The 17,557-nt window shown below is 53.3% G+C and overlaps 1 protein-coding gene across 2 annotated transcripts in view; it reads right to left on the bottom strand.

Moving 5' to 3' along the window:
* The window catches only part of ESRRB (estrogen related receptor beta), a 94,973-nt gene that overhangs the window by 59,233 nt on the left and 18,183 nt on the right, over positions 1–17,557 (bottom strand). The window contains exon 3 of one of the 2 annotated variants that reach the window (XM_008058147.1): positions 2,924–3,333. In XM_008058147.1, the coding sequence (XP_008056338.1) occupies positions 2,924–3,320 (397 nt within the window). In that variant the 5' untranslated portion in view covers positions 3,321–3,333. Of the gene's footprint in view, positions 1–2,923; positions 3,334–17,557 lie in introns of those variants that run through there. The other variant, XM_008058148.1, reaches the window with a different exon arrangement.

The following is a 17,557-nucleotide window of genomic DNA, read 5'->3' as shown; positions in this document are numbered from 1 at the left end:
ACTCACCTCAGCCTCCCAAAGGCACAGGATTACAGGCTGAGCCACCGAGCCCAGCTATGTTTATTTTTTTAAAAAGTTAATTTTAAAAAGTAAATATTATTGGCCAGGCGTGGCGGCTCATGCTTAGAATCCCAGCACTTTGGGAGGCCGAGGCAGGAGGACAGCTTGAGCCCAGGAGTTTGAGACCAGCCTGGGCAACACAGTGAGACTAAGCCTCTACCAAAAATAAATCAAAAGAATTAGCCAGGCATAGTGGTGCCTGCCTGTAGTGCCAGTCATTCGGGAGACTTGAGGTGGAAGGATTGCCTGAGCCCAGAAGGTCGAGGCTGCAAGGAGCCATGATCCTGCTGCTGCACACCACCAGCCTGGGTGACAGAATGAGACTCGGAATCAATAAGTAATAAAGCAAATAATTTTAACTAAAATAGCCGAAATAATCTAACTGGTTCTGGTTCATGTGGACTCCTGACTTGCTAGACCAAAATAATATACTACTCTATTTAAATATATGTAGATTACAAAGGCATGTTCTGTAAGACCAAAGAAATTATGTGTCCAACTCTGTCGCCCAGGCTTGAGTACAGTGGCACACACTCATGACCACCACAGCCTCGACCTGCTGGGCTCAGGCGATCCTTCCTCCTCAGCCTTCCAAGTAGCTGAAACTACAGATGCACGCCACCACGCCCGGCTAATTTTTTGACTTATTGTAGAGATGAGGTCTCACTAAGTTGCCCAGGCTGGTCTCGAATCCCTGGACTCAGGGAATCCTCTCACGTCAGCCTCCCAAAGTGCTGGGACTACAGGCATGAGCCACTGCGCCCGGCCAGTAATAACATGTCTTAAGTGATTATTGTTAAAGTGAAAATAATAATTGCAAACATCTGTGTAGCACTTACTGGGTGCCAGGCAATATTCTAAGTGCTTGATACATATTAACTCATGTAAGCGTCTCCACAGCGCTGGGTGAGGTAGGAAGGACATCTCACTCTGCAGATGAAGATTGAAGCACAGAGAGAAACTGAGGCAGCTCGCCCGAGGCACAGCTACAAGGAAACGGCGGTTTCCTGGTAGCCAGCCAACGCACCCCACCATCTCAACCAATACCCAGAACTGGAAGCATGCCCAATCCTGATGCCCCCAGCTGCTTTAATGAATAGACTGTCAGCTGAAGAAACCTAAACAAATAAATAGTCCCAGGGAAGCTTAGTCTGCCTCTTCCAAAAGGAAAATTGGTGACGGGGGACACCCTGGGGACAGCCAGGTAGGGCCCGAGAGAGGGATCTGATTGGTGGGGGCAGGACAGGTGTACCCTGGGTTTTCTCCAGCCTGGCTTGCAGTGTCTGTCCCAGTGGGGTGGCGTCAGCTCACCTCCGTGACTTGCATGAGAGGGGTTTGTGTCTCATCTGTCACTTGCACCTACAGACACGCCCGGCACTTAGTAGGTACTCACAGAAGCAAGGGTTCTACCGACGGCCACTGCAGTGAGCACCACAGCTCCGTGTGCCACGCAGTTCCCCCCGTGCCGTCAACTTGGTGATGCGGTCCTATGAGGGCAGACCCACCATTATCCTCAGTTTACCTCCAGAGACTTTAGAGGAACCCTCAGGCTCTTGCACGCCTTTATCGGAGCAATTCACTCCAGAATCACAGATAGAGGCTGCCACCCCCATGGTCACGAGGAGGTGACTCAGCTGATATGTAAATGCACTGAAAGAAAGGCTTATCCGATAGGCCGAAGATGGGGGAGGGGTGGGGGTGGTGGCTCGCCTGCAGGCCCAGCTACCAGGGAGGCTGAGGCGGGAGGACGGCTTGAACCCAGGAGGTCAAGGCTGCAGTGAGCTGTGATTGCACCACTGCCCTCCATCCTGGGAGGCAGAGGGAGACCCCATCTCTAAAAAAATAAAAATAAAGCAAAAGAAAACAGGCTAAACTGGGATCAGACAGGAGTGAGTTCCTATCTTGATTCTCACAGTCCTGAGTTTTTTAAAATGATAAAATGCTCACGTCTTATTTGTGTAATTAAAAAAGATAAAAGCAAGCTGGGAGCGATGGCTCATGCCTATAATTCCAGCACTTTGGGAGTGGAGGTGAGAGGATTGCCTGAACTCAGGGGTTGGAGACCAGCCTGGGCAACTTGGTGAGACCTTGTCTCTGCAAAAAAAATCACAAAATAAGCTGGGAGTGGTGGCATCCACCTGTAGTTCCTGCTACCTGGAAGGCTGAAGCAGAAGGATCTCCCGAGTCCAGCAGGTCAAGGCTGCAGTGGCCATGAGCGTGCCACTGTACTCCAGCCTGGGCAACAGTGAGAATCCAGCTCAAAAAAAAAAGACCAGGCATGGTAGTTCACACCTATAATCCCAGCACTTTGGGAGGCTGAGGTGAGAGGATTGCCTGAGCCCACAGGTTCGAGACCATCCTGGGCAACTTGGTGGGACCTCATCTCTCCAATAAATAAAAATTAGCTGGATGTGGTAGCACGTGCCTGTAGTTCCAGTTGAGGCGGAAGGATCGCTGGAGCCCAGCAGGTCGAGGCTGCCAGTCTGGATGACAGAGTGACTCCAACTCAAAAAATTCAAAAAGATAAGAGCAAAGGGAGAAACCCTTTGTTTCTCAGTGGGTCTGGAATCACAGGGCAGATGATGCCTTTTTCCCCCATAAAATAAACTTTTGAGAGGCACACATGTCAGAGTGTGCCCCATGCAAGTGAGGGCCGCCCAGGCTTCGGCGTTCCTGTGTGTTTTCTAGGGGTTTGGTTTTCTAGGGTGCCCAATGGGGGGTGCACTCACTTCAATAGCCTTGTAGTTAGAGTCCTTGTCCAGAATCCCAGAGGGAGACCCTCAGAGCAACAGGCACGGGCCCTTCAGAGCCACTGTCCCCACGGCCCCCAGGACACCCCCACCCGCCCGTAGCCCCCACGCACCTTGGATGGTCCTCTTGAAGAATGCCTTGCAGGCCTCGCAGGAGGCCACGCCGTAGTGGTAGCCAGAGGCGATGTCCCCGCACACCAGGCACAGGCGCTTGGGGATGGCGTTGAGCATATACTCGCACTTGATGGCCGAGTCCTCCATGAGGCCGCCCGCGCAGTCCTCGTAGCCCTTGCGGCATGCAGCGCCCCCCAGCCCGGTGCCCGCGAACATGGGCGGTGAGTCCAGGCCGTTGGCGTGGGTGCCCAGGGCCAGCCCGAAGCCACCGCTGGCGTCGGACGAGCCGCTGGGGCTGTGGTGGCTGAGGGCATCAATGCCCGAGGATGGGCTGGACGGCTCCGTCTTGATGAAGGAGCCGCAGCTGGAGCCCAGGTGCCGGTCGTCCGTGGACATCCTGTTCAGCAGCCTGTGAACAGAGAGGGAGTCAGCCTGGGCAGGTGTGGGAGTGGCAGGCATGGAGGGCGTGGCCCGCGGGCAGGGCGAGGAGCCACGTGGAGGTCCCCGGGAAGATAAAACCCTGGCCCAGGAATCAATGGCTCTCACAAGGCACAGCCCCGAGCGAGTTTCTGGCATGGCCTCCAGAACCTTCCAAGGCCTCAAGGAGACTGTTTTGCCCAAAAAGCTTCCAATTAGTCACCCTGGTGATCTGCACATTGCTGTCTTGAGAGTGATACTAGATGGAGGCGATTCAGTCAAAGTGTGTGGCCGACCTTCCTACATCACCGCAATGCACGGTGGCTGCCACGTCGTGGTCCTGGCATGCCAAGCCCTGGCCTGGGCACTTTAGACCATTTCACAGCACCTTTCGCCCATGATGCTGGTCCCACTGGGACCAGGTAAGCCCCAGCTTGGAGCCTCCCTCCAAAAGCCCTGCCATCAGCAAGACCAGGACCAGGGGCGCCAAGTCGTCTGCCCTGGGCAAGAGGGTAGCTTGGGGCAAAGGCACCAGCCAGACCAACTTCCCTCTGGGTTTTGCCGCCGGTTTAGGCTTGGTAGCAGAAGGCATGTCCAGAAGGTGGTCTCCAGACCTCTTCCCGCATTTCTCTTCCAAGGCCCCAGACAGGCCAGCCTCCACTGGGCCCACCATTCCCCAAGGGTCTTACCTCCATGAGAAAGTTTGAGGGAGTCTTATGTTTCTAACCATCAGGCCTCCCTGCCCCGTAAAGTCAAAGGGTGTTAACAATACAGCAGGACCCCCCTCCAGTGCAGGACAATAGACTGTTTCCCGCAACCAGGCCCTCCGCCCACACTGTGCTGGGGGGAGGAAGCGGGCAAGGCTGTGCCCCTCCCAGTCCCAGCTCCCAGGACCCAGGGAGGGGACGAGCAAAGCAGTTGAGCTCACAGCTGCAAGATGAAGGTGTGTGTCCAGGGAAATCCAGCCTCAGGGCACACACCAGCCAGGCTTGGAATCTGGGTCGGGTTCACCTGTCCCTGTCCTTGACAGGTTGCCTCACCCCGAGCCTCCCCTGTCGGGTGAGAGGAGGCCAACGCTTACATCTGATGGCAGGTGAAAGGAAAGAAGGAAAGGTCTTGCAGAAGAGGCAGGAGTGGGAGGTCACAGCACCGCCCTGTAGTGAAGAGGTGACTCTAGTGGTGACACTCACAGAGCCCACCCCCACACCACAGTCCTTGGCCATACACCAATACCCTAGACATGGCTGTGCAGCTTTAGGGTGCCAGGGCCTTCCACCGTCCCTGATCCCACTAGTGATTTCATGGTTAAGACACCTCCTCAGGGGCCATCCCGACTACCTGCACTTGACCATGGCCAAGATAGGGAACTCACTGCCCATGGATGGGTCTAACCAGAAGCCGGGAGCCACAAAAACAAAGATAAAGTTTCCCCCAGGGAGTCTACGTTCCAGAGGCTTCCAGCATCCTGGAATGTAGGGTGTGAGCAGGGAGGCGCCGGGATCTCTTTGGTGCCCCGTGGAATGGCTCTGAGCCCTCTGAGGCACGTCTTCCACGAGCACCAAGTCCCCCAGCTGAGGGTCTCCTTGGGGCTCTGTTACGTCTCTCAGCCCATTGCCCTGGGCTCTGCCACCCACCTCCCCTCCAGCCGCCACTGTATGTCGCCAGGAAATGCCATCAGCCAGGCGGCACATCCCCTACCACTGAGCCTGAGCCGGCAGCGCCTGCCCAGAGGTGCTTCCCTGGGGCAGGCAGAAGAGGGCTCCCTACACCCTCACTTCTGATCTCCTCCTGCTCGCCAATGGCTGCTTGGGGCTCTGATATTCACGGGAACACCCCAGGCCACTGTGAAAAGCCTGTTGGTAAGACAGCACCCAGACCCCAGGGCCCCCAGCCCCACCCTTCCCCCCGGCCCCCAGAGATCTCCCTGACATAGGCAGTGGCCACAGCAGCTGTTTAGTGCGCACAGACTCCATGCCACCTGCTCCAGATCTGTCCCCAGATGTACAAGAGGCATTTGCCCCAAGGGAGGAGGATGGAAACCCCAGCCACTCCCAGCAGAGGAGAGGCCACAGGCCTCCCACCTGCCTGCCCCCAGTCCCAGACAACCCTGAAGGACACCAAGGCAGGCAGTAGTTTTGTCCCCAGACCTTGGTTTCCCCTCCTGCTCCCTCCTTCTTTTGACTTTATTTTATTTATTTAAATATCTTGTAGAGATGAGGTCTCAGTATATTGCCCAGGTGGGTCTGGAATTCCTAGCCACCTCGGGCTCCCAAAGTGCTGGGATTACAGGTATGAACCACTGTGCCTGGTTCCTCTTTCGTGATCAAGTGGGGCATGAAGCATCCTGCAGTTTCTGTACCCCACACAGGCCCTAGTTGGAGACCTCTAGGGCTGGGGAAGAAACAAACTCAATCCTGGAAGCCAGTTGCGAAATTAGAGCCCAAGTCTCATCTGTGGGGTGGGTGGGGAGGGGTCTAACGATTTCATCCGTTTAGCTGTCTCATGTCCCTGACCCTATTTTGGCCTCCCCAGGATGCCTTTTCCAGGGACAGTCAGCAGGTATTTGGGGAACCTACCATGTGCCAAGCGTTGGCTGGGTCACTGAAACGTGAACAACCGCCACCAACTACATGAGGGCCAGCAGCACCTCTGCCGTGCTCCTCTGGTGTTGCTTAATTCACTCATTCATTCGTATTTGCCAACCATATAAAGAACTCTAGGAGGCCACACCTTCTTTTCTGTGTTGAGAATTCCTCCCAGGTTCTTCTGCCTGGGTTTTTCCACCCCCAGGAGCCACCTGGCTGCCCTGCGCTCCGTGTCTGGGAAGTCCAAGCAGCTACCTGCCAAGCCCCTGTTGCTTGCTGGACTTTGTGTGTGTGTGTGTGTGTGTGTGTGTGTGTGTGTGTGTGTGTGTGTGTGTGTGTGTGTTCGGGTCTCACTCTGTCGCCCAGGCTGGAGTGCAGTGGCATACTCATGGCCACTGCAGCCTTTGACCTGGGCTCAGGCAATCCTTCCACCTCAGTCTTCCAAGTAGCTGAAATGATAGGCACATGCTACTACACCTGGCTAATTTTTTTTTATCATAGAGAAGAGGTCTTGCCAAGTTGCCCAGACTGGTCTCAAACCCCTGAGCTCAGGCAATCCTCTAGCCTCAGCCTCCCAAAGTGCTGGGATTACAGGCTTGAGCCACTGCGACCGGCTTACCGGACATCTTTTATCCCTTCTCACTTAGTCCTCCCCACCTGCCTGCTAGCCACTGTCATCCCCCCTTCACAGAGCCTGTCCCAATCATAGAGTCTTGGAGGAGCTGGGACTAGGCCAGTGCCAATATCACAAACCCAAGCCCTGGCTTCACAGCACGTGGCCTCTCTGACTCCAGGACCAGGGAAGAGACCTCTAGGCAGGGACCTCATCTTCACAGCCCTGGAAAGTCAGGCAAAGTCTTCAAAGCTCGGAGACCATCCTCAGTGTCTGAGTAGAGAACTCTCTGAAGCAGAGGGGAGAGAGGCCCAGGGCCCCCTGAGCTGCCTGGCTCTTGATGTACCAGGCAGGGGGAAAGAAACAGCAAGACCTCCTGGGAAGCCCCACCCCACCCCCTCCAGCTCCTCCATCTGTCCTTGGTCTCCAGGACATCCTCTGTTCATTCATTCAAAAGCACATTTCAAGCCGAGCACAGTGGCTCACGCCTGTAATATCAGCACTTTGGGAGGTCAAGGTGGGAAGATTACTTGAGCCCAGGAGTTTGAGATCAGTCTGGATAACTTAGCAGGATCTTGTCTCTATTAAAAAATGTTTAGCCAGGTGCAATGGCTCACTCCTATAATCCCAACACTTTGGGAGGCTGAGGCAAGAGGATTGCCTGAGTCTAGGGGTCTGAGACCAGCCTGGGCAATTTGACGAGACCTTGTCTCTACATTAAATTTTAAAAAATGAGCTAGACGTGAAGGTACACGCCTATAGTTCCAGCTACTTGGAAGGCTGAGGCGGAAGGACCACTTGAAACCAGCAGGTCAAGACTGTAGTGGCCTTGAGCATGCCACTGCACTCCAGCCTGGGTGACAGAGTAAGACTAACTAAAAAAAAAATTTGTTTAAATCGGCTGGGCATGGTGGCACACACCTGTAGTCCCAATTACCCAGGAGGCAGAGGCGAGAAGATCGCCTGAGCCCAAGAGGATGAGGCTGTAGTGAGCTGTGATTGTGTCTCTGCACTCCAGCCTGGGCAACAGAGTAAGAACTTGACTCAGAAAAAAAAAAGAAAAAGCCCACACATTTTGTGCATTTGTTTTCTTAAGTTTTAGTAATCTATTGCACTGTATGGTAACCACAGTTAATTATAATTTCAAAACTGCTGAAAGAATAGATTTTTAACATTCTCATCACAAAAAATGATAAGCTGGAGAGGTGATGGATGTGCTAATTAGCTTGATTGGATCTTTCTATAATGCATACATAGATCAAAACGCCACACTGTGCCCTGTAAATATACACAAATTACTTTTTGTCAATTAAAAAGAAGAAAATCATCTCAGTGCAATGTCTGCTACTACCATGATATACTTCAGTATTTGCTAAAAAAATTACTTGACTTCAAAAGCAAACTTTAGCCAGGAGTGGTGGCTCACCCCTGTAATCCCATCACTGTGGGAAGCAGAGGTGAGAGGACTGCCTGAGACCGGGGGGTTCAAGACCAGTCTCTACAATAAATTTTTAAAAATTAGCCAGGCATGGGGGTGCATGCCTGCAGTTCCAGCTACTCGGGGAACTGAGGCAGAAGGATCGCTTGAGCCCAGCGGGTGGAGACTGTGGTAGCCATGATTGGGCCCACTGCACTCCAGCCTGGGAGTCAGAGACTCCCACTCAAAAAAATAAAAAACAAACAAACAAAAAATAAAATAAAAAGCAAACAAGGACCAGGATCAAAGTCCAGGAACAAGCCAGAGATGTGGCCAGCAGTATGGGAGGAAAATAAGCAGAGAGCATGTCATGAAATTCGAGAGGCAGGGCCGACAGACCAGTTGGGCAGCACAAGGGATGGCCACAAGGTCAGGGGAGAAGGACAAGCGTTCCTGTCCTTGACAGTTGGAAGGGGGGTGGGGACCATCCCTGGAGCAGGGTCACAGCCTAGCAGGGACAGAAGCCACTCTGCAAGGCTGGAGGAGGTAATGAGTTTGGACAATTCTTCCCAGAGGTCTGTCCTGGGCCGGGTACACTGGTTCAGGCCTGTAACCCCAGCACTTTGGGAGGCCAAAGTGGGAGGATTACTTGAGCCTAGGAGCTCTAGACCAGCCTGGGCAACATAGCAAAAAAAGAAAAAAGTTGGGCATGGGTGGTGGGTGCCTGTAGTCCCAGCTATTCAGGAGGCAGAGGTGGGAGGATCACCTGAGACCACAGCTTGAGGCTGTGGAGAGCCATGATCATGCCACAGCACTCCAGCGTGGACGACAGAGTGAGACTCTGACTCAAAAAGAAAAAAAAAAGAAGTCCGGTTTGGAAGACAGAAGAGGGTGGGGGCAGGGCACTTCCTGAACACCTTCAGACTGCACCGATCAAGATGGGTGAGTTCCTGGACGTGGGGTGTGCTGCTGTTCCTGTAGGCACTAACTGTTGGCTTCCATGAGGAGGAGGGGATGCGTGGGGAATGGAAGGCATCCAAGGTATGTGTAAGCGAGGGTCTCATGCTCCCCAGCTCCCTGGGTCATCCTGGTCTGACCCAGTAACATCACCTGTCACTCCCCTTCCTCTCCCCAAAGCAGACAACGAGCCGTACGGTTGCCTGTGTGAGAAGCTGCTGGTGACCGGCAAGAGCAGAAGGGGAAGGCTGGAGGACACAGACCCATGTTGGCCTCTCACACCGCACTCAGCCTTCACGGGAGTCCACCCAGGGGCTGCCGAAGAGGCAACTCTGGGCCTCACCTGCCACAGTCACGCTTGGAACCAACGTCTATGCAGGTGGGGCCCAGAAATCCCAGGGAGACGTTTGCTTTTTTTGCTTTTGACGTCCCAGTCATCGTCATCATCATCATCATCATTATTATTATTTATTATTATTTTGAGTCAGAGTCTCACTCTGTCACCCAGGCTGGAGTGCAGTGGCACGCTCACAGCCACTGCAGCCTGGACCTGCTGGGCTCAGGTGATCCCTCCACCTCAGCTTCCTGAGTAGCTGGGACTCAAGGTGTGTGCCACCACGCCCGGCTAACTTTTGATTTATTGTAGGGACAAAGTCTCACCAGGTTGCCCCAACCCCAACATGTCAACCAACCCCTGAGCTCAGGCAGTCCTCTCTCCTCAGCCTTCCAAAGTGCTGGGATTACAGGTGTGAGCCACCACTCCCAGTCCCTTAGTTTTTGTTTTTGTTTTTAATTTTAACGTACTGGAGACAGGGTCTCTCTGTGTTGCTTAGGTTGGTCTCAAACTCCTGTCCTCAAGCAATCCTCCCACCAGCCTCTCAAGCAGTAGTGAATCTTACAGGCCTTCAACCTGAGAACCACTGGAAGAAGGCTGGCCAAGAGAAGGCCTGGCAGGAGTTGGGAAGGAATCTGGACTGCAGGTAGAGAAACAGCCCCTGCAGCAGGATGCAGGATGGCAGGGGAGACTGGCATGCAGATGGGACCTTGTCGGTGACAGAGGCGGGTGTTGTATGAAGCCCTGCTCTCTCTCCCATCCCTCCACTTGCTCAGCCTCCAGGGACTCCGTGAAGTGGAAGGGAAGGCTGAGGGCCAGAGAGCAGGAGGACCAGGAGAAGGAGGAAGTTTGCAATGGCAGCTGAGGGATGGGGAGAGAGCCGAGTACACAGGTGCTCAAGGCCCCATAACTCGCGGTGGAGGGTGGCAACGCCAGAGAGCTCAGCCCCCAGCAGCTTACATCTGGGTGTCTCAGTCCTGGTGCTGCTGGCTTTGGGGTTGGGAAGTCATCTGCTGTGGGGCTCTCCCGGACATTGTGGGATCCTGGTCTCTACCCACTGAACGCTAGCCATACCCCAACCCCAACATGTCAACCCCTGGTCTCTACCCACTGAACGCTAGATGCACCCCGACCCCAACATGTCAACCTGAACCTTCTCCAGACATTGTCAACAGCTCCTGGTTGAGAACCCCTGACTCAGTGTGAGGGAGGAGGGTGGACACAGCCCAGGGCTCGAGGGTTGGACAAAATGAGGGAGGGATGGAGGATACAGGGGCTGACAGCAGGAAGGGAGGAGCTGGGAGGAGGCAGGGAGGCTGGGCGTGTGGAGGTTGCCAGGAGGGGAGGCCGAAGGGCAGCCGGAGGAGGGGGTGAGAAAGCCGTAAGGTGGAGATCCAGTCTTGGCCCGAGACTCTGGCATTGAAGGTGTCAGGGTGGCCATGGGGTGGTCGAGTAGTGCCCAGGAGGACACGGAGGGAGGCGGCTGGCCCCCCAGGAGGACACGGAGGGAGGCGGCTGGCCCCTCACTCTGGGAGGAGCGAGCCATGCCGGGTGATCATCGCGGTTGGCTGGGACTCAGTTTGCAGCGGATCGATGGCCATCGACCCTTCGAGGGAGGGGCGATGCCCACCGCAGCAGCTCTGAAAGCCACAGTCAGTGGGTGAGCCCTGGAGGCAGTATCACCCTTTGATCCGTCTCCTAACTGGAGATCAGCGCCACCCTGGCCTCAACCTCACCCCGTCTGATTGAACGCAGCCTCCCTCCTGCCCCCGCTGAGTTCTGTCCCCGCCTTCACAGCAGCCCTTGTGGGGCCCTGTCCCCAGAGCGGCCTGGCCCCCAGGGAGGCCCGAGCTTGTGTGGGGCTCTGTCCAGCCTCTGCTGAACACCACACTGCTGGACATCAGAGCAGGCTGGAGATTTTCTCAAGCAGAGATCCACAGGACCCCGCACATTCCCAATGAAACCCAAACTGCAGAACTTCTTGGCCCCAGAAGAGAAATTCCAGGGTGTCAGCAAGAGATACGCATCGATTTTTAAGCTGGAATCCCAGGGCTTCATCCTCTTCAAGGTGGCCTGCTGGTGGCAGGAGAGAAGCTTCTAGAGGGCCTGAGGAACAGACCATCCTGCCAAGCCAGAGCCTTGCTCGCTTTCCTCTCTGGGGTAGAGTCTGTCCCACCAAGGCAAGAATCTGGGTCCTGCTGGAAGGTTGCCTCAGGCCTGCCTTGGCTCCCTGATGGGGCCATATGCTTGAACCCACAGCTAGGTTGCTTAATGGCTGCAAGACTGCATGCCAATTTCAGTTCCACCACATATCACTGTTGACTTTGGACCTCTCTGGACTTTAGGGTCCTCATCAGCAAAACGGGCCCAATCCCAGCACCTCCTTCATTGGATTGAGAGTGGGCTAATGAAAGGCCCAGGACAACACTGGTGGCGGCAAGCACTCGGTGGGTGCTGCCCATGGCGGCGAGTCTTCCAGGAAACCGTCCAGAAAAGCCAGCTGCTGGCAGGCCTGTGTTCCCCAGCAAGCCCCTGTCCTTATCCAAGTTCCCCAGATCCAGCATTGAGCATAATTCTGCACAAAACTGCCACGCACCAGGAGGGGAGTGGGTTGGCTAGCCAAATTAAGAGGCTAAAGCGGCCTGAGACAGGAATCTACTTTGCAGAGGAAAAATGGTTTCTGAGCACTTGAGAGACTTCTGTACATTCCAGTAATGGATTTACTAACCAGGGTCCTTCGAAGTGATTCATTAAAGCAGATCCTCCAGGCCCTTCAGCAAGGCTTTATTTTTATGAATCAGCCCCTCAGGCCGGGAAGTAACACAGCTAAACTTCCTTTAAAATAGTATTAAAGCAGACTGGGCAGTTTGGTGAAACCTCTTCTCTACAATAAATAAAAAAATCAGCCAAGAATGGTGGTGCACGCCTGTAGTTCCAGCTACTTGGAGGGGTGAGGCAGAAGGATCGCCTGAGCCCAGCAGGTGGAGCCTGCAGTGGCCGTGAGCATGCCACTGCACTCCAGCACGGGTGACAGACTGAGACTCCAACTCAAAAAAAAAAGTATTAAACGGCCAGGCAGCTCACAACTGTAATCCCAACACTTTGGGAGGCAGAGACAGGAGGATTGCTTGAAGCCAGGGGTTCAAGGTTAGACTGTACAACATAGCAAGACTCTGTCTCTCTCTCTCTTTTTTAATAGTATTAGAGTGTTCACAAGGGGGTAGAAATGGGAGGACCATGTGGCTAGATATGGATTATTGTCAAGGTTCCAACCTTCCTGTTAAACATGAATTCAAGGGGATTATGACGTGGGAGGGAGAGAGGGAGGAAGGGAAGATGATACATTCAATTCTGTGACCTGAGGTCCATTAATCGTATATATATATTTTTTTTTTTTAATTTTTTTTTTCTTTGAGACAGAGTCTACTCTGTCACTCAGGCTGGAGTGCAGTGGCACAATCACAGTTCACCACAGCCTCGACCTCCTAGGCTCAAGAGATCACCTCAGCCTCCTGAGTAGCTACAACGACAGGTGCCACCACCATGCCTGGTTACTTAAAAAAATTTTTTTAGAGACAGGGGCTTGCTATGTTTCCCAGGCTGTTTCTCAAACTCGTGGCCTCAAGTGATCCTTCTGCCTCAGCCTCCCAAATACAGGCATGAGCCTTGGCTCCCGGGCCCTGTATTTTTTTCTAAAGCTCAGATATTTCATCAATTCAAACTGATCTTCTCCACCAGTGAGCTGAATTGCCTGTTTTAATGGATGGTGTTCCTAGCCTCCTGTGTGAGTGATTTTAGTCTTGCATATGTATATCTTCCGAATTTCAACAACAGGCAGCATTTTTTTTTCTTTGAGTTGGAATCTCACTCTGTCACTCAGGCTGGAGTGCAGTGGCATGCTCATGGCCACTGCAGCCTCACCTGCTGGGCTCAGGTGATCTTTCTGCCTCAGTCTTCCAAGTAGCTGGAACTATAGGCAAGCACCAACACACCCAGCTAATTTTTTTATTTATTGTAGAGACGAGGTCTCACCAAGTTGCCAAGGCTGGTCTCAAGTCCCTAGGTTCAGGCAATCCTCTCACCTCTGCCTCCCGAAGTGCTAGGATTACAGGCGTGAGCCACCGTGCCCAGCAACAGGTAGCATTTTTCTGGACACGCACATCAGCCCCACTGGAGTCACCAAAACGGAAGTTCTCAGGGATCTATCTGCCTACCCTGGTGGTTACAGGTGAGGAAACAAGCCAGAGAAATTAATAATTTGCTCAAACTTACTAATGAGAGAGCCAGGCTGGCTGGGTGGAACTGGAGCTGCACGGGGTTAGAGACACAGTGAGCTGGTGACCTGCCCTGGAAGATGGGCTTACTTAGAACGTACCTGCCTGACACTCGCCACGGCCATGCTGCTACCCTGACACCTTCTTCAGTCATGGCTCTATTGTCCTAATCTTTCTTTCTTGTTCTCCCCTTGGGTGTCCTCTGGGACCCAGGGCTGCCAAGTGACCCAGAAGCACAGCAGTTTGGAGAGAGCCTGCCTCCCCCAGCACACATCGGAACTCAGGCAAGAATCTGTCACGATACATCTTGTCGTTCGAAAGATTAGTCAAAACCCGGACCACTGATTGAAATCTCATCCCACACAAATTACGGCATGGAAAATAATGATGGGTAATTAGCGCCTTTCAATTGGGGCTTTTCATCCATGACTTCCCAGGCTGCATCCATCACAGTGAGAAGAGAGAGGTTCTGCCCAGGCAGGCAGAGACAGCATGACGCGAAGTGGCCGTCCCAGACGCCTGAGAGGTTCCCTTCCACCACCAAGCCCAGTGCTCAGGCCCATAGAGGAAGGCACCACTAGGTTTGAAACTTCAGCCCTCACCTGGGTCCTCTGTCAATTCCCTTCGTGCAGGCCCAGCAGTACCCGACGGTCCTTACCTTAGCCCACTCGACCTCAGCCGGTGCTGGGCTCTGACCACCACAAAGTGGTATGTTTCAGGGAAGGACAGCATCAAAAATTCCAGTGGTCAGCTGGGCATAGTGGCTCACGCCTGTAATCCTGACACTTTGGAAGGCTGAGTTAGGAGAATCACTTTAGCCCAGGAGTTGGAGATCAGCCTGGACAACACAGCAAGACCTCGTTGCTACAGAAAATAAAAAAACATTAGCCAAGCGTGGTGGCGCACCTATGTAGTTCCAGCTGCTTGGGAGACGGAGGCAGGATCTCCTAAGCCCAGCAGGTCTGGGCTGCTATGAGCCATGATTGTGCCACTGCACTCCAGCCTGGGTGACAGAGTGAGACCCTGACTCAAAAAAGAAAAAATTTTGATTATGTCCCAACCCACCTCTAGTGTCCTTCTTTCAGGAGCTACCAGAGCTCTGGTGTCGGCGAGTTTATCTGACCTCTTCTTGAGTCTGTTTTCATTTCCATCCAGTATCAAGCAGCATAAACAGCCCACTTCCTGCCACTGGACACACTCAGCAGTCTCCAGATGGCATTTAATCCTCACAATAACCATGGTGCTGGGTCAGAGAACTTCATGGGTAGAGCCAGACTGCCTGGGTTTGAATCCTAGTTCTGCCCCTTAAAAACTGGGTTACTCAACCTCTTGATGCCTCAGTTTCCTCACCCATAGAAATGGGGATAAGAATTACAGCATTCTCTCCTAGCATGATCTTGATATTTAGTGGGTTAATACAGAAAAGAGATTAGAACTATGCCTGGCATACAGTAGATAATAAATATCAGTAGTTGCTTCTAGCATCCTCATTTAGTAATGAGAAGACACCTTCCATTTATAGTCTCTTAAAAGTTCAATCCTGGGGCTGGGAACTGTGGCTCACACCTCTAATCCCAGCACTTGGGGAGACTGAAGCAGGAGGATCACCTGAGGCCAGGAAGGCAGAAGCAAGAGCATCACTTGAGGCCTGGAGTTTGAGACCAACTTGGGCAACATGGTGAGACTTTGTCTCCACAACAATTTAAAAAATTAACACATGTTGCACTCCTAGTCCCAGCAACTCAGGAGGCTGAGGTGAGAGGATGACTTGAGCCCTGGTATTGGAGGCTGTAGTGAGCTATAATGGTGCCAGTGTACTCCAGCTTGGATGACAGAGCGAGACCCACCTCTTAAAAAAAAAAGAAAAAGAAACTGGTGGGGCTAGATGACTCATGCCTATAATCCCAGCATTTGGGAGGCAGAGGTGAGCAGTGTGCCTGAGTCCAAGGGCTCGAGACCAGCCTGGGCAGCTTGGCAAGACCTCGTCTCTATAATAAATGAAAAAATTAGCTGGGCATGGTGGTGCACGCCTGTGGTTCCAGCTACTTAGAAGGTTGAGGCAGAAGGACAGCCTGAGCCCAGCAGGTTGAGGCTGCGGTGGCTGTGAGTGTGCCACTGCACTCCAACCTTGGTGACCCTGAGACTCTGGCTCACAAAATAAAAATAAGTAAATAAATAAAATGAAAATAAAAACCAACTCAATCCTACAGCAAGCAAGACTTTGCTCCCTCTCTCCTTCCATCACACATCCACCTGTCTGCCCATCCACCCATTTAATCAGGCATTTCCATGCCTGTGACTTGCACTGAGAAAGTCTCTCTTCAGGGAAAGGGGCCCCTTATTCAAGCACTGCTAGAGCTGCCCGTGCGGCACTGGCCTTTCTCCTGAAACAACATCTGACCCCAACACTCTCTGTCTTTTTCTCTCTGCGTGCGCACATGCATACACACACACACACACACACACACACACACACACACACACGTACATATACACACAGGGGCTCCCCCAGGAATTGTTAGATCCTAGAGACACCCACTTCCCCAGCCCTGCTGATTGACCTAGGATAGACCCCTTGACCCCGGCTGGGCAATGAGTGTCTCTCCCATGAGATTTTTGGTGTCAGGGCTGTTGGTCCAGGGATGGAGCAGTCAAATGACAGCTCCATGCTGAGCAAGGTCACACTTCCCCCTATGAGCAGTGAGAGAGGATATCGAAGCTGGCAGAAGACAGCGGCAGGCAGAAGCAGGACCCAGGAACCCTAGGTGCTGTGGGCAGGTGTACCTGGCCAGGCAGCTTCACTGCCTGGGTGGGCAGCCAGGGCTGATTCCCTGAGCCACCACTCACACACAGGGGCTCTCAACACCCAACCAAGGCGAGGGCCCCACGCCATCCCCTTCATTCATTCACTCATGCATTCACTCCTTCAATGACCATTCTCTGAGAATCTACCGCATCGACACACCACCCAGCCCTGGGATGCATTAGCAGGCAAGGCAGCCGGGTCCCCACCCTCAGGATAGACGATGCCAGATCGCGGTGACTCAGAGTTGCGCCATTTCCCCCCATTTTACCATCTTGGCCATCAGAACCCATCTGAGATCAAAGTATGAGTTCTTGAAATAATGGTGTCTCTGACAATAGACGGTATCATAGATTCAGTGAACTATGATAAATAAATGTAGCCAAGACCGCTAGGAGGTCATCAAAAGTCATTCCGTTTTCTTGCAAGACACCAGGAAGGCCATGTTACCCAGTCACTCTCGCAGTTAGCTGTGGTCATGTGACTGGGACTTGGCCAATGGGATGTGAGCAAAGCGATGTCAGCCCCCTCTCTTAAGTGGCCCATAAAAATGCCCTGGACTTCTCCTCCCCTTCCCTTCCCTCTTCTCCCCCTATCTCTTCCCCCCAACCTCTTCCTCTCTCTTCCCCTGTCTGCAGGCCATGGGCAGAGAATTTGGAGGGGAGTCCAGGGCCCTGGGGATGGCAGAGCCACAGGCTGGAAGGAGTCAAGCCCCTACACACCTTGGGGAAGGTCTCTCCAACGCCCTCACCAAAAGGTCTTGCAGGCAGGCCGAACTTCTGTGTCGAGACACTGAAACCCTGGGCTCCTGTGAAATCACAGTGGGTGTTGCCCACCCTAACAAACACAGTAAGGAAATGACCAAATGGTCTAAGTCCAGCTGGTGACAACTGCTATGGAGAGGGGGCAGGGAAGGGCACAGAGTTATAGGGTGGTCACGGAGGGCCTCTCTGAGGGGGTGGTGTTTAGACAGAGGCTTGAAGGACAGAGGGAGGGGCCATAAGGCTCCGTGTTGGAGGAACAGCAGGGAATGGGAGGAGGGGCCTGGGAAAGAGCGGCCTCCTCCCAGCCAGGGGCACGCAGCAGGCAGGACCTCACAGGGTCCCACATCCACCCACATCCGAGGCTTCATCACATCCCAGCCAGGAGGCTGATGGCCTTGTCAAGACCCCAATGACAGAGAAGTGCCAGTTCAGGAGGCAGCTGTTTACAACGCTTTTTTTTTTTTTTTTT

This window comes from Carlito syrichta, unplaced genomic scaffold, assembly GCF_000164805.1.
Source record: "Carlito syrichta isolate Samal-C Ts95f unplaced genomic scaffold, Tarsius_syrichta-2.0.1 Scaffold303228, whole genome shotgun sequence".
NCBI lineage: Eukaryota > Metazoa > Chordata > Mammalia > Primates > Tarsiidae > Carlito > Carlito syrichta.
This window is presented reverse-complemented; position numbering and strand designations above follow the sequence as displayed.